The 16803-nt window shown below is 50.5% G+C and overlaps 1 protein-coding gene across 4 annotated transcripts in view; it reads right to left on the bottom strand.

The window, feature by feature from the left end:
- Positions 1-16389, bottom strand: part of ENOX2 (ecto-NOX disulfide-thiol exchanger 2) — a 54604-nt gene extending 38215 nt beyond the window's left edge. Inside the window, exon 1 of one of the 4 annotated variants that reach the window (XM_065846569.2) lies at positions 16284-16389. In XM_065846569.2, the coding sequence (XP_065702641.1) occupies positions 16284-16338 (55 nt within the window). In that variant the 5' untranslated portion in view covers positions 16339-16389. Of the gene's footprint in view, positions 1-2474; positions 2602-16244 lie in introns of those variants that run through there. The other 3 variants (XM_065846568.2, XM_065846567.2, XM_065846570.2) reach the window with 3 other exon arrangements.
- Positions 16390-16803: the final 414 nt, after the last annotated feature.

Below are 16803 nucleotides of genomic sequence, written 5' to 3'. Positions count from 1 at the left end.
CTGGTGGGTGCGATGGCATCACCACTGCCCCATGGATGCCCAAGCACTGAAGGACACAGAGCCGGAGCCTGGATGTTGGTGTGAGCGGCGGCGTTTGAAGAGCATCCATCGCACAGGCTCGGGCTGCAGCGTCAGCCCACCAGCCCCATCACCAACACTTGAGTTTTGGGAGGTCCCGACCCCCAGAAACAAACCAAGAGAAGGCAGATGGGGGAGCTGCAACACCTCGCTGCCTCGGTACAAAAGGTTTAGTACAAAAGACTCTATAACTACTTAGGCTGTCAATCAAAAATGAATCACAGAGGGGGAACAAGTTGTTCTAAGGGACACGTGTCAGAAGAAAAGGAGGTTTTAGAAAGGCCATAAAGAAAGGAGCGAGCACAAGGAAGAACGCGCAGTTGCGACGCCGGTAGCACGCAGTCCTGCCAGACTCCTACACCGCGATGGTCACAGTCCTCGGGTGCTTTCTTCTGCTGAAACAGCACTTTGGAGTGTAAATCCCGCTGTTCCGCACTCAAGCGACCAAAGTTGTCACCATCTCTTCAGCAGCGCCTTCAACACCCCCAAGAAGGTGCCTATATCCCCACCTTCTACCTCCTAGGAGACCAGGCAAATTAACTGGGGCCAAACCCCCTCCTGTCACAGCTCGTCACCAGGAGGGGACCCACAACAGCCCCCTGGGTTTGGGTTCCCTCCTTTGAGCACCCCAGGACAGTTTCAGGTGTCCACAAGAGTTTTGAAGCCCAACAATGTGTTCCAGCAACACCCTACCACAGCCAACCAGTTGTTTAGATGGTTACAGGATCTCCCCTAGATTATCCTAATCACCCTGCAATGAAAATCAAAAGATTTATAGGAAAAGTCAGCTAAGGAAGAAATATAAGGCACTTGCTGACGTGGTAGCTGATACAGTGCAAGTGGGGAAAGGAATCAGGAGAAATAAGATAAAACTGATATTACAGAAGCCCAGCTGCACGGCTCAGCAAAAACAAGACTAAAACCTGTGCACTACGTCTGCACTGGGGAGCGGAGGGAAGCAAAACCATCTCAATTTCAGGTCGCTTCCCAATCGGTCACATGAGGGTCAAAAGGGTTATTGGATAATTCACAAAACCGGGATCTCCAGTGAATATCATGAAACAGAGCAAAAAGAAACAGATCCTTAAAACATCAACCACTGTATAAAGTAATAATAGCTGATAATGCAGATTTGTACCAAAGAGGATAGAAGAAAAACTGTTTTGCAGCTTCCAGTGTATTTCCTAATTCAAGGTATTACAGCTATTTCAGAGTAACTTTATGCTAAAGCGTCTTTTAGGCGACCACCTTCCACAGATGTGTTGTGGACAAATTGCAGGGGATGGTCAATTATCCCAGAGTGTCAGGGGTTGAAGGGCCCTGGAAAGCTCATCCAGTGCAATCCCCCCATGGAGCAGGAACACCCAGCTGAGGTTCCACAGGAAGGTGTCCAGGCGGGTTTGAATGTCTGCAGAGAAGGAGACTCCACAACCTCCCTGGGCAGCCTGGGCCAGGCTCTGCCACCCTCACCGGGAACAAGTTTCTTCTCATATTTAAGTGGAACCTCCTGTGTTCCAGTTTGTACCCATTTATGTGCCAGCAAAACATGGTCCCAACCATTCCCGGCTCTCTAAAACAGGTTGTTTCATAAAACCACAGGTAACAAGAAAAAAGTACTTTGCAGACAATTCCAAATTACCAAAAGCTTCTAGCACAGAATTAATCCCAGCAACTTTTAGTGCGGTATACTGCCCTTCATTAAGCTCTGAGATCATTATTCTGCGTTCTGTCATCTTCGGCACTTGCAGGGATGCAACACTCAGGGGACGTGAAAATATCCAGTTTGGTTTATCTTTGGCTCAGTCACACTGAACAGTCAAGAGAAAAACAACCACACACGCAAACAAATACTGTTTGTGGATACATATAAAGTGATAAAAATAGCTGCATTCTGCTAAGGTACACCTGCGTTTCTGGGAGGGAAACTCAGAAGAACTACAGGAGTACCAAACGTGACGATTATGCCGTCCCAACACGCTGAGAGGCCGAGATGTTGGTACCAAACCTTCCTCTAGATGCACCAGAGTGTCGCTGCTTCTGTTCTAGCGGATCCCGCTTCCAAGAACTTGTTAATAAACATGTTTGCTCTGTATGGCTGTAAATAGACAAGAGAGTGGACACAGAGAGCCTGGAGGGCTCTTCTCTGAGCTACTGAAAGGTGAGAACACAAGAAGCAGCCAAAAAACTAAGTACTATTCAGCTGGCAACAACAATAGTCACGCCCGACTATGCGAGATGCCTACAATGCTGTTTCTTAAATACCCCAAAGTCAAAATATCACTGAGGTCATGAGGACTCAGGAAAATAAATCTTGAAGGCGGCAGGTTAAAAATAGAGAGAGGTCGTGCGCAGCGAAGAAACGGGGAGAACAGAAAAGGAGCAACTGTGAGATTTACCTCTGTTATTATCCAGCTGATAGAAATGCAACGCTAAACTTGGAAGGATGTTTTCCCACCCTCGGACGTAGGGAAGGACACGGACAAGCAGCGATCCAGCCAGACACTCGGTCCGCCAGCTGGACACCCTGCAACCGGTGAAGATGACATGCCAGACAGATACAGCGTTAATCAAGACCCAAATGTTAACGCACACCACTCAGTCTATTACTTTCTAACTGAAGAGAAAGGCAGCTACTAACTCCACTTGTTTCCACCATCAGTTCGAGCCAGGGTGCTCAATCATGCTCTGCGGTACAGGAGCAGCACTCAGATGCTGCATCTGCTCTGACAACCACGCTGGGGAGGGACGCAGCCATCTCCAGCAGCGATGAGCCAACGAGGAGTGAAAAGCTACCTGTATACTTCACAAAAACCCTCATTTATTAACATATTTTTTGGGGAAAAAGAAAAACCTTAGCTACAGGACCAACACTGGGGCGAGAGAGGTTCTCCTGCCCCTCTGCTCTGCCCTGGGGAGACCACACCTGGAATATTGTGTCCAGTTGTGGCCCCTCAGTTCCAGAAGGACAGGGAACTGCTGGAGAGAGTCCAGCGCAGCCACCAAGATGCTGAAGGGAGTGGAGCATCTCCCGTGTGAGGAAAGGCTGAGGGAGCTGGGGCTCTGGAGCTGGACAAGAGGAGACTGAGGGGGGGGACTCATTCATGGGGATCAATATGGAAAGGGGCAGTGTCAGGAGGATGGAGCCAGGCTCTTCTGGGTGACAACCAGTGACAGGGCAAGGGGCAATGGGTATTGGATGAGCTTTCCAGGTCCCTTCCAACCCCTGACATTCTGGGATTCTGTGACACAGGAAGCAAAGGAAGTTTCCCAGCCATACAGCCAGCACCCCGCCAGTTAGATCATGAGTCAAGCTGTAAGAAGTGCCTGTCTGGGGCCAGAGGAGAAGCGGGGCAGCCCTGCTCCACCCAGCTGCCTCGCACCTGGGCAGCCCTGCCAGCCCTGGACACCTGTGATCTGGTTCAGCTCACACCCTAGACAGAAATTAATGCAGCTCCTGGGAAGTGGATAATGTTCTGCTGGGATCAGTGTATCTAAGTTGCTCACACGGGCTTCAACCCCAACCTGGCATCTATAAGAAGGAGCAGAAACAGACCTACAAATGCACCTAAGTCTTCAGCATCAGGTGACACAACCCTGGCTACCCACCATCCCACCACGGGAAATGAAGCACCATGTAGCTGCGAACCAGCAGGTAACATCTCTCCTGCTTTCAGCATGCAGATTAACAAGAGAAGACCTATAAAGGGAGGACAAGAGACCATGATTACAGAAAACTGACCAGTAACTAATAACGACTTGTTTCTCTTCTTGTCTTATATCATTTCTACCTGAAAACATCCAGACCTCGAGCACTGGCTTTAAATACTGCCCAAAGGCAGCTACCTGAAGAGCCATTATAAATTACAAAAGCAAGGTTTGTTCCTGGAGGTGAGCTCCGTAATTAAAAGCATTCTTGAGGAACTCTCCTCCTGGTTATCTCCAGCATCAAAAGGTCAATCTGTTCAGGACAACGTGTTTAAAGGGCTGGTGAGGAGCAAAGGGAAGAGGAGGCTGGTGCAACTGCAAGGAAAACACTCTTGAAGACAACTGCGGAGTTGGTGACCGGACAGATATTGTCGCAAAGACCCCAGAGTCGTTCTCAAGTCGGGGTGATGAGCAGCAGCAGGCTAAGCCTGCAGCAGTTTCTTATTATTACATCATTAAGAAGAGATGGAGTAGGGAGATTTCAAATCAGCCCCTCAATCTCTTCCTTCTCAGCTGATCCTCACCTTAAGCTTCGTTACTGCTCTAAGAACCTGTCAAATGTGCTCTGCAGCACAGGGCTGAGTTTGCAGTGTTGGCACCAACCTCTAGCAGCACAAACTCACATGGGAGCTGCTGTATGTGCCCAAGGACCAGCAACAGAGCTTTGAAAACACCCTCCAAAATGAGTACTGCAAAGTTTGAAACAGTAACGGTTGCCTAAAAGGATGAAGTTCCTCGCCTGCAAGAGGATGCGAGCTGCAACCTGACAAGACACATGGAGACATGTCCACCTCGTGCTGCCTGCCAAGATCAGGGCTGAGCAGCAGGCCAGGAACTGCTGGGTGCCCATCCACACAGCTGACTTCTTCAAAGGAAGAGTCACAGCAGAAAAGGCTGCAGTGAAGTCAGGGCCAGTTCTTCATTTGGAGCTGTGTATAACGTATCAAGCCATCACATACATTTTTCATCTGATGTCACCTGATTCAAAGCCAATCTTCCTTGCCCCGCAAGAAAAAGCCTATTGCAGAGTTTTAGGTTATGTGATAAAAGCTCACCTGCACACACACAAAGGAGCAGAGAGAGACGGTGATGGGCATGGAACCTGAACAATAACTGACTCGACCAGGCCCATCACTGGAGAGCCATCAGTCCATTAAAGCCCGTATCCACAAGGCCAGAGGAGCACAGTGGCGGGCGGGAAGCCACATTTCATACCCACAGAAAGGACACCCTGTTGGGACCTCTCGCACGATTGTCCCAGGAGAGGCCCAGCTCAAGTGTCCATTACAGGAGAGCCCCGGCCCCAGTGTCTGGCCCAGGACTGGCCCAGGAGAGCCCCAGCATTCAGGCACGAAACCCATCCAGATGAGCTAAAGCCAAAGCAGCTTTTGGACACATACACCAGATGATTGAGGGACCTCAACAGGGAGTCTCTGTACCTTCCAGGCAGCTCTCACTTCATACAATATAAAGGAAGGCTTGATAACCACCTTTAGAATAGCTCGACTTGAAGTGTCATCTTCTAACAACACTTTATAGGTTTATGCCATTTTGGACATACTCCTCTATGTTGCTCAAACACAGCCTTAAACCTTGAGATGAGAATGCCATCTTTGAGAGAGGGGTTCCTCCTCCAGCTTGGGCACACGGACACACCAACTCTAAACTGTGCCAAAGCTGGTGGTTTACTCCACAAATACAAACGCCATCCAAAAATAGACAGCAGGCTGTGACACATCTCATGTCCTGCTGAATTACTGGGACCTGTGTTTGCGACACTTTAAACTTCCCACCAAAACATCTCAGTCCCATCTGCAACTTCAGTGACTTGTCACCATTAGCAAGGGGATGCCAAGGTCTCCGAGAAGAGCATTGTTCTCAGCAGGCACACAGCTCCAAGGGCCTTGACAAAGAGCACATCCCCATCATATGCTAAATTACACCGTACACACACTGACATTTCCTCCCCGTGCTAGAGCCCCAGGGTTCACTCTGGTTCTTCTCCTTCACTCTCCTCAGAAAAGCTGGAGAAGTGCTTAAGTTTGGGGGCTTAGTGTTGTTTTTAAACAAAGTAAATTGAGGAAACTATTCCTCTTAGATTTTTTGAAGCCACACTGAGCACAGAGGAGCTGTGGTGTCCTGACACCAAGTGTGTTCCGCCAGGGTCATGCTCTCCTGACCACTGCAAGAAGTCACATAAGATCAACTCTGCAAGTTGGGTCAAAGCTTCAACATTTTCTCATTTTGGATGAAAACAAAGCCCTGGAGCTCTGCAGTTACAGGGCTGTCTGCTCTTCTAGACGGCATTTCGCAGGCCTACAAATCTTCAGTCATCCCAACATTGGCACCTTAAGGCAGCCACTGAAAAGTTTTGCAAGCCATGACATGTGGCAGCATACCTGCCTGCTTCCCTGGCCAAGTGCACTGCTGTCCCATGCACCTCTGGAGAGGAGCAAGGAATGGTTTGCTAGAGTATGGACCAAGGCTTCAACTGCAGGTTTATAAAGCTGGCTTTTAATTTGCTACTTAATAAAGAACGCTAAACAGGCATAATATGATCACGGTGCACCACCGCAGGAATGCAAGGTGCTGGAGCAGGCCACGGGCAGGACTCCTGCTGAAAGCCCCTGGAAGCTGGAACTACAATAATCAAGTTACAGCATCCAAAGGGGACACACAACAGCTGTGACATTGCCAGGAGAAACAGAACAGCAACCTGAACGTGTTGCATAGTTGGAGCCTTGGGAACCACATGCAGACACGGGAAGGAGGCAGCTACCATATAAATACTGTAAAACCAAAAGCAAGATGCTTGCCCAGCAGCTATGGAAGATTCAACCACCAAATAACGATGTTGCAGCACAGAATGGGGTCACCCTAAGCTCCATTTAGCAGGGGGGACAACAGTTACTGGTACGGCCAACAGCTCCCTGCACAGCCTGAGGACAATTCTGCTCACACAGGAACATTTCAAATCCAATTCTGTGATGTTTGGTCACAAGCACCACATCGCTGGTGGCGACAACTCTTCATTCACTGAGAACAAGACATGACCGGGCAGCTCAAACACACAACCTCATCGAGAAATGAATCCCAGAGCTACAGTCCAGCACCTCAGACCAGCAAAGGCACTGAAGGACGGAGCAGCTGTAACACACGACATACAGCTGATCAGCCACCAACTTGTACCTGCTCAGTGTGAATGACACGACACTGCTAATAGTGTCCCAGCAGCCCACCAAGAACCATAACACACAATCCACGGGGCAAGAAATACACATGCCAAGAATGATACTTACCCCTGGCGTCATGTTCTCTGATAAAGAGGAAAGGTGAACAGAATATTTTCGATCACGTTGCAATGTCTTGCACTCCAATTAACTTCTGTGACTACCACTAGCAGGTCCAAAGCGATCTTGAATAAAGCAAAGCACTGCTCAAGAACTCAGAATCATCCAGCTGTCCAAGGACAGAGACTCCACCACCTCTCCGGCTAACCTGTTCCAGCGCCTGACCACCTTCACAGCAAGCCAAGTTCTCTCATGTTTAGTTGAATTTCCTGTATTTTGATGTGTGCCCTCTGACCTTTCGCTCGGCACCACTGACTCCAACATCACCTTCTTTAGTCTTTCCCATCAAGGTGTATTTGCACACAGGGATAACATTCCCTCTGCCCCCACCCCAAGCCTTCTCTTCCCCAGTTAAACAACCCAGATCGCTCAGACTCTCCTCCCTAACAGACAATCCCTCCATCACATTAAAAATCCTTCATCAGGCCCAGTCCAGAACGACCATCACTCTCTTGTACTGGGAAGCCCAGAACTGGGCCCAGTGCTCGAGGTGTGACCCCCAGTGCTGAGGGAAAGGGTCCCTCTCTTGATCTCCCAGCAACACTCAACCTACCGCAGCCCAGGATGCTGCTGACCTGTAATGACTTGATGCTGCAAGTGTACGTGGTTGGTTCATCTTCAACTTGATGTCCATCACAACTCAAGACTTTTTCCACAACGCTGCTTCCCAGCAGTTTGTCCTCAGCACATACCAGTGCATGGGGTCATTCCGCCCCAAGGTGGGGACTCATCATAGGAACTGCCCAAGGGTGACAGTAACATCAGCTCAAGTTCAGTGGAGTGTTTTTTGGGGCAAGACGGGTGAAGTCCAGTGTGAGATCAGTGACTACCTGAAGGATGAAGCTGCAGCCAGCTCAGCATTGCTTCACCAAATGCATTTCTAACTACCAACCATGAGAGAGGCGGGCAACACCCAGCAAAAGCATCATAAACACGACCAGAGACACCCCTGGGAGAAGGGACCACAGACTTGCTTCAGCCTCTTCATGAACATTCTACTTCCAAAAGAATTGTTATTTATGGGCTTTCCATTAAGTGTAATCAGATATGCTCTCTGACAGATGCAACACATGACCCCCAGACGTGAATGCAGCGACATTTTTTGTGCTGGTACAAATTCATGGTGTCGGATTAATGCTCAAAGGTGACCACACAGGGCATGATTTAGGCACCGGTACCGGGAATCCAGACGTCAGGGTCTCATCAAGCCATGCCTTAGGTCAGCCTATCTGACCACACCAAGATCAGCAAAGAGGTCAGAGTTAAAACCCTTGTTTTGTTTCCACTGGAGGATTTGCTTTGGTTTTCAACCTCGAGCCATGTAGGTCATGTCTCACAGAGCAATCCTAAACCGGCCACACCAGTACAATGAAAGGACGAGTATGAATGAAACCAGAAATTATTCTATTGCTCTCTGATTTCCAGTATTAGCAATTAACTGATACCCCACAGGCCAAGAACGCACCTTGAGATGGTGCTGAGGCAGGGATTCCTTCCTGGGGATCCCTGCATGAGGATGACGGATTTAAAGAGCTAAAAAGCAATCGCTTCAAATCAAACTTCCTCTCCAAAAAAATTACTGAACTCCACAAGGAAAGGAAGAAAGTTTGTACCATGCTGTGAAACTTCATTCCAATTTACAGCTTTTTCTTCTGCGCCAATGATTCCTCAACAGAAGACCCAGCTTAGAGCTACCCTTCTCATTTGATATGCTCCTCCGTAGTGCCCAAACCCAAAAGGTAGAAACAGGACCTTCTTGGGTTTAAAGCTAAGCGTCTGCATTTACAACTTCATTACGGCATGCAGAGCTCGTGGTACAAGTGCTGCGGAAGAAAAGCCCGCTACTGTCCTTATACAGCCTCAGACTAGAGCTCCACAAGTTGGAAATAATCAGATATTACAAAAAATGGGAGCTGATGAGATCGTGAACAGCAACATATTTTCCTTTGCAGGCGGAGGTTGGAAAGTGAGAAGCTCCTGACAATCCACAAACAAAAATGCGTCTATTTTCTGGGTAGTGTGAGGATGCGGTTATCTTAGTCCCGCTCGCATGCGAGATCCTGGCAGCTCCTCCAACAAGGACTCCCAGGATGCCAAGATCCACTTCCACAGTTACTTTGCTTTGGTTCTTGCTCCAGACTCTGTGAGCAGAGAAAGGCAGGAGCTACTTACTGCTGATGGTCACCGAGTCACCTTCACCCACAGAAACCGTCACGCGCTTCATGACACACGTCTGGATCTCTGCAAGGGTGGTGACGGTGAGCAGTTGTCCTGGTTTTGCTACAAACCAGACCAGTTTCTCTTTTAGTGAGTTTTCCTTCCAGCTGAAGTCTTCTTAGTAACTGCACTTTTCTGAAGCTGGATACACGTTTTGGTAGACACAGCAATGGTTGCTGATAAGGATGCACGACCCATAAGTGAGAGGAGCAAGAAGGAGTGAAATGAACAGGTGACTAAAACTGACCAACTAAGTATTCCATCCCATTCACATGATACTTCATACAAAAGCAGGAGATCACGGGTCTTGTCACTTCTTCCCTTCTTTGACTACGGCCAACATTTGAGGAGAACCCTGCGAGTCATCCCTGCAAAGCTGAGGCCTAGCGACAGACCCTGAATCCTTGAATCCAGCTCCGGTTGGTAGCAGAGTCCAGTCCAGGACTTCCAGGTGTCTGGAGCAGTTCGGGACTTTCAAGATTGGTTTTGTATATTTTGTATTATTTTCTCTATTTTATTAGCAGCATTAGGAAAACATTTTTAACTTTTTCCAACTCTCTTTGTCTCTCTTTGCTCTCCTATCACCTGTACTTAGTGGGGAAAAGGGGCTGAAAGGGGCTGGGGGGAGAGGGGGTTAAAAATGCATCTGCCACGGTTTATTGTCGTCCTGCAATCAAACCTTGACAGCAGTAAAGGTCCCTGTGCCAGCTGCCTGCCCCACAGGCAGGAACAAGGCTCTGGGTGGGGGCACCCACACCATTCGGAGCTGGTAGCTTCAGCCTTGCCTGAGGGTCTCCAGGGCCCCCCTAGAAGGGACAAGCCCCCATCCATGGGCACGTTATGGAACACTGAATAGAGAAGCAAAACATCTTGAGAAAGCTTTGCACTCCCTCCCCAAGATGGAGAAAGAGTAACCAACCCACAAAAGTATTGAAAAGTGGGCAACAGAAGTAGTACAAAATTGGGTATCTTGCAGTATGGAGTTTGTCCCAAGAATTAAACATTCACAATGCACTTTAGCATAAGAAACTCCTCCTCATTATGTGAGGTTTCACACCCTCATATTGGTAAATGCCAGGGACAGCAGCCACCTCCAGAACAGATTGCTTCTCTTCTGCCATTTCAGCAAGCTACTGTTCAGCTTGAGCTCCAACCACGTCCCACCAGACACGAAGACCACGCACAGAAGAGAGCTGAGGCTGCAGAAAAGCTGCTCTCCTGGGCACGGAGCCGGAAAAAAGCTGAGAGATCAGCCAGGACGACTGCGCGGCGCCAGCACAAGCACTTCCCCTTCGCGCCAACCTTAACAAAGCATCCTCGGCTATTCTGAGCTGGTCCGCTTGGGAAGGGAGGGACCACCAGAACACGAGCAACCCCAGGGCTCCACTCAGCTCTACCCGGGCTCTGTGGAGAGCCAGCCGGGAAAGGCAGAAACCAGCAGATCTCTGCATTTGCAGTGCAGTGCTGTGCAGTGGTAAGGAGGAGAAAAATTAAGGGTTTCAGTGAGTGTCAGACCAGCGCCAGCATTTCTAGAGTGCCATATGTGACACAGGTGTCAGTGCACCCTTTACCTCTGAGCACACACACTATGTATCTTCAGGGATTCTCAGAAGCTGGAATTTTTAGGAACAAGATAGCACGTGTCATAATGCACAGATTCGAATTTTTTTTAAAAAGCGACATGGACTAGAAGATTCCTCACTAGAAAAATGAATTGGGGAAAAACAGATGCTTTAGGTTGGGCAGAAAATTGCTATCGGCAAGTCCTCTTCACCTCTGGAAATGGATGCTGAGTTGTGTCTTAATGGGAAGACACGTGGCAGCTTCCCGCTGTCCTAAATAGCACTAACGATGCACAGCCCTGCCTGTCCCCTTGGGTGGGTATTGATTCGGGTCTGTGCTGACGCTATATACGGCTGTGGCTTTCACAGGACATGTTTAGAAAGAGCCTGGAGACAGGAAAGATCTCAATGTTCCAGGCATAAATCAAGGGAAGTATCTACCATCGCTGGGTGCTGGGCCAGACCCTGGACAGGACTTCATTTTCCAACCACTAGTTCCTCCTAACAGAGCCTGTTTGCCTTAACAACCAGCAAAAAAAAGATCAGAAATATTCCACAACATGAACAGAACCATTTCACTGATCATTCCTAACACTGCTGACAACACTTCTACCCAAAACACAGCTTTGGGCTGTTTGCTGTGCAGGTTTCCTATGATTGTGGAGGAAAACAGAACCGACAGTGCTTCCAGTTCGAGATTTTTGCAAAATCTTCCCTGTGGGGTTTACTAACGGTCAATCAAATGCCAACAGGAGCTCTGCCGCAAGCCCAGCACTGCTTTACAGGGGCCAGATGAGGGAACCGCGCGCTCCAACAGCAACTCCACACTGCTGCCCGTCAGACACTCCAATGGGTTTCTTGAGGTCCAACTAGTCAATAAAAAGCAGGGTCACAAATCTCTGCCCCATAACTCCAAAAGAAAAAAAACAGTAACAGGTACTCTGACACTTCCAAATAACTAGAAGCATTTTAATGATACACTTAAGAAGCCCACGTAGATTATTCCCACTCAAACATCTCCCTGACCCATCATCAAGGAACTTCAGAAATGGGCTGACACAGGCTTTACTATAAATATGGATTTACCTTTTGCCAACATCGGCAAATATATGAAACAAGTATTGCTCAGCCTCAACAGGGGTCCCTTTTTCTTTCGGCAAGTTTAGAAATGTCATGTAGAAATAAACTGGATTTCAGGATACCATCTGCCCTCCGATTACACAACAGGTGTTTTAAGCTCTAAAGAAATGCACTTTAGAAGAAGCTAAAGTAATCAATGAGAAAACAGAGAAAATAAAACAGCAAGGCAGGGAAAGGAGAGAAGATACTGAGGCTTTGAAGTTACATTTTAATACCAACCTTTTCCTTCCCAAGACTAGTTGCCAGGTTCAAAAACAACTCTTGGGCTTGTACACTCTTTTCTACTGCACTCCTGGCTTAACTGTCATGGTTAGAGCCTTATAATCACCAGTTTGACGCAGGAGCTGCCTCGGCACGCTGATGAGACCAGCAGACTTTTGATAGTTACTTCTGTCAACTCCCTGTAGTCCTATATGCTAAAACACTAACAAGACGTTATCAGAGAAACACACTTTCAAGACAACACCAACTTTTACCTGCGTACTGCAAAAGAAACATGGCAAGGTGTTGATTCAGTATTTCAGGCAGCCCTCCTGCCGCTCCCAGCTGGTTCATGTGTTCAATGGACGGAGCCCAGGGCTGAGCTCCCAGACCCCGTGCAGCTCCACTCAAGCCTCCGAGCTTCAGCGCAAAAGGAAAACTGGGTCCTACCGACAGTAAAACCACCACATGCTGTCCTGCAGGCAGCGACAGCCCAGGCGTGGGGAGCACAGGTTGGGACCTGGGGCCAGAGCTGGCAAAGGGCAGCTGCACGTGTCCCCATCAGTCTCCAGTGACTGACACCCATAGGCTGATTCTGGGATGGGGGGGCTGGAGGTGGACAAGCAGGTGGAGAAGCGATTAGCAGCAAGTACATCTGAATTTGCAAGGGATTTCATACATCAATGCTCTACAGCGCTGGCACGCAGCTAAATAAACCCTGTTTGCATGCCTGAGATTAGTTGCCTTTGCATAGAAAGATTAAATCCTGGTAATCCCTGACGGTAAGAGGCATACCGCTCACTTTGCTTGATTCTGGAAGCTTGTACTCAACTCAACGGAAATATTAACTTCTGACAAGCTAATTATTCTAGTAGGGCACTGTAAAAAATAAAAATGAGAAAAAAGAGAAAGAGACACAAAGAATCCCTTTCTTCTTTGACTACGCAGCATTCAGTAATACCAAAGGGCTACTATCCGCAGTGTTTTCAAGCGAATGGCAAATTTTCACAGACACATATCCACAGCAGCAAGAACACAGAGACTCGATGAAGCTGTGTATGAGCTCTGCTGTTTACTTACTCTTACAACCCAAAACAAAGGAAAAAAAAGCCCTTCCCCAGTGTGTGAATGCACACAGGTGTGTACACCAGCAGACCTGGATGCTCAGTGTCTGTGTGTCCCTCTGGGCAGTCAGTCCCCACCTGCACTCCAAATTACGAAACATTCCACCGAGCGCGTTTAGGACGCTCGCAGGGCTCTGTCAAACCAGCCTCCCTCTCAACACAAGGTCTAGAAATTGTTGTGTTGCAACGCTGGGATTTTCAGGGGGCAGGCAGCTCATTCTCCATTGCATGGGGTGCAGAGCAGGCGGCTCCAGGCACAGGGCGAACAGGCTCCCAGGCGGCTCATCCGTCACACCCTTCCCATCCTGCCGACCTCTCAGCACGCCCGGAGAGCGATACCTGCTGCTGCATAACCAACGCTCAAAAGCTCACATTTTCAGAAATATATTTTTGAAAGGCTAGAAGAAACCTCCAACAAAGTCAGCAAATGGTATGACCAGAAAAACCTTAGTGCAAAAATCTGGAGCGAAGGGTGAGTGCTGCTCCCCAGCTAAGAGCCTCGCAGAGGGGCAGCACCAGCGCCAGGACCTGAACGGCTTCGCCTCAGCCAAGAGCAGAGCAGCTGGGAAAGCGTCCCTTCGGAACGGACACGCTGGCACTGGAAGAATGTCAGCGGAAAAGTTGGGGATTAGGGGAAAAATGTCACACCATCTTTGGAAGGTGCACAGAATGCCTCTCCAGCAACACGTTATCTCCGAAATTACTCAGAGATTGAACTCCACCTCTCCTATGAGCTCAAGTCACCCGCAGCAAAAACATGACCTTAAACAAGGAAACCTGATCTTACAGTGGCTCGGGCAGAGCTTTCAACAACTTAATGCTTGGGCTCTTTAATTAGATGTTACAAAATCCATCAAACAAAACCTTAAGAAACAGAAAAAACAACCCGTCAGCTCCCAGAGCGGGTAAGAGGTGAAAGGCTGGAGTAGGAAGAAATGCAAGTTTGCTGGACAATTTCGTACCCTGGGTTGCCTTGGCATCTCACCCATCATCTCACAGCTCTGCTGCAATCTTCTGCAGGCCAGAAAAATACGGTGCCTAAGCACTGTACCTGTGCAAATGAAGTACGGGGGAGCTCCAAAGTAATCTATCTAAGAACTAACACATTTGTGTAACAAATATGCGGCACTAAAGAACAAAAGCATTTCTGCACAGTACAATCTGAACACACGTTGCAGTTAACAGTTAGACTCCACACACACAACCAAAATATAAGCAAGATAATTAAGATGGTGAGAAACACATAAATACAAAGAAGCTTGAGTATAATGCTTCAGGAACCAAATAAGTGTATGCATGCACATACATATGAATCATAGTCAAAGGATGTTTATACAGTGGGGCTGTGGGAGAGTTACAGCCCACTGGTAGCTGTGGTTACTGGTGCGAGTGTGCCTGAACCAAACGGTGCTTCCTAAGTACAGTCTGGCTGCGGCAGAGCGGATCCAACACAAGCCCAGCGACAGGGCCGGGCACGGCTGAGCCTGCCCAGCACTCAGGAGAGAACCCGACCAGTTACGCCCAGCAGTTGAGAAGCTTCTGACACCTTTATGCCCCAGCTTCGCAAACCACCCACTCTTGGAGCATCCAAAGCGACCTGTGTCAGTCAGTCAGTTCAACAATTTCACAGAATCCCAGAATGTCAGGGAATGGAGGGCCCTGGAAAGCTCATCCAGCGCAATCCCCCCATGGAGCAGGAACACCCAGCTGAGGTTCCACAGGAAGGTGTCCAGGCGGGTTTGAATGGCTGCAGAGAAGGAGACTCCACAACCTCCCTGGGCAGCCTGGGCCAGGCTCTGACACCCTCACCCCAAACAACTTTCTTCTCAGATTTAAGTGGAACCTCCTGTGTTCCAGTTTGCACCCATTGCCCCTTGTCCTGTCACTGGTTGTCACCAAGAAGAGCCTGGCTCCATCCTCCTGACACTGCCCCTTTCCATATTGATCCCCAGGAATGAGTCCCCCCTCAGTCTCCTCTTCTCCAGCTCCAGAGCCCCAGCTCCCTCAGCCTTTCCTCACACGGGAGATGCTCCACTCCCTTCAGCATCTTGGTGGCTGCACTGGACTCTCTACAGCAGTTCCCTGTCCTTCTGGACCTGAGGAGCCACAACTGGACACAATATTCCAGATGCAGTCTCAAATTTCTCTAAATGCAACTCATTTCCCCCTACCTTTTGTACTACCTTGTTACTTCTTAATTACCACTGAACCCCGAAGGCAGCCTAGAGACTTCCCACCCAGAATAAAACCTTCAAAACAGCTTCCCCACCATCCAAAAGGCAACCAAGGTCCAGAGCGCTGGGGATGTCACCAGCTTCAGCAGGTCCCTCGATGCACTTGAAACAGAATTGCTACTCAAAGACAGCCCGCTGGTGAGGGCCGCACCGAGTCGGAGAGACCGGACCGACCAGGGGGAGGCAAAGCGAAGCTGTTTGGGCCCCGCGACCCGCTGCGGCCTGAGAGGCGGCAGAAAACCCCCGGGCGGGGCCGGCACCCCCGCGGCCTCCCGCCCATTCTGCGAAGTGGGGGACACGCCAGGAGAGACTGACAGAAAAAGAGCGCACGCCGCCGCCGCCCCGGCCTGCTGAGGCGCTCCCAGCCCGAAGTGGAACGGCCGCCCCACTCCCCACAGCCTCCCGGGCGGGCGCAGCCCCAAGCCGGGGCCCTCCCGGAGCCGAGCCGCGCCGCCCGGACACAGCGAGGCCGGAAGCTTGCCCGGCCCCGCACCCACCGCCCGGCCCAACCCGGCCCCGCACACACCGCCCGACCCCACCCGGCCCAACCCGGCCCCGCACGCACCGCCCGGCCCCGCCCGGCCCTACCCGGCCCCGCACTCACCGCCCGGCCCTACCCGGCCCCGCACTCACCGCCCGGCCCAGGCCGGCCCAACCCGGCCCCGCACTCACCGCCCGGCACAGCCCGGCCCGGCCCGGCCGCGCCGCAGCCGCACTCCGCGAACATCCGCACCGCCCACTGACCCCTCCACTGACCCGTCCACCGGCCCCTCCGAGCGCGCCGCTGTGCACGCCCATTGGCTGCCGGCTCGCTAGGAGGCGGGGCACTGCGCTGCGCGCACAGCACGCCGGGACGGTGGCGGTGTCCGCGGGGTGCAGCACCTGTGTATCAGCGCCGGAAAAGGGGGGGGTCGGGGTGTCTGGGTGGTCCGCCCCTCGGCCACGGGTTCGAGCCCCGGCCTCTCCTCTGCATCCGCGGTGGAGGAGGCGGCGCCGGCCCTGCAGCCCTTTCCCCGCGTCCCTCTGGACCCGCCGCGATCCCTTCTTCCCCGCAGCGCCCCCCGGCGCCACGTCCGCCCTCTCCAGCCCCAGCGCTCCCAGGCATCTGCTGGCTCCTGGAGAGCTGGGCCACCTTTCCCAGCCTAGGCCCCAGCACAGCCGGGTTAGCGGCGCCGGGGAACAGCCTGGCAGG

Source organism: Patagioenas fasciata, chromosome 11, assembly GCF_037038585.1.
Source record: "Patagioenas fasciata isolate bPatFas1 chromosome 11, bPatFas1.hap1, whole genome shotgun sequence".
Classification (NCBI taxonomy): domain Eukaryota; kingdom Metazoa; phylum Chordata; class Aves; order Columbiformes; family Columbidae; genus Patagioenas; species Patagioenas fasciata.
The sequence above is the reverse complement of the archived record's forward strand: the minus strand, read 5'-3'. Positions and strand labels throughout refer to the sequence as shown.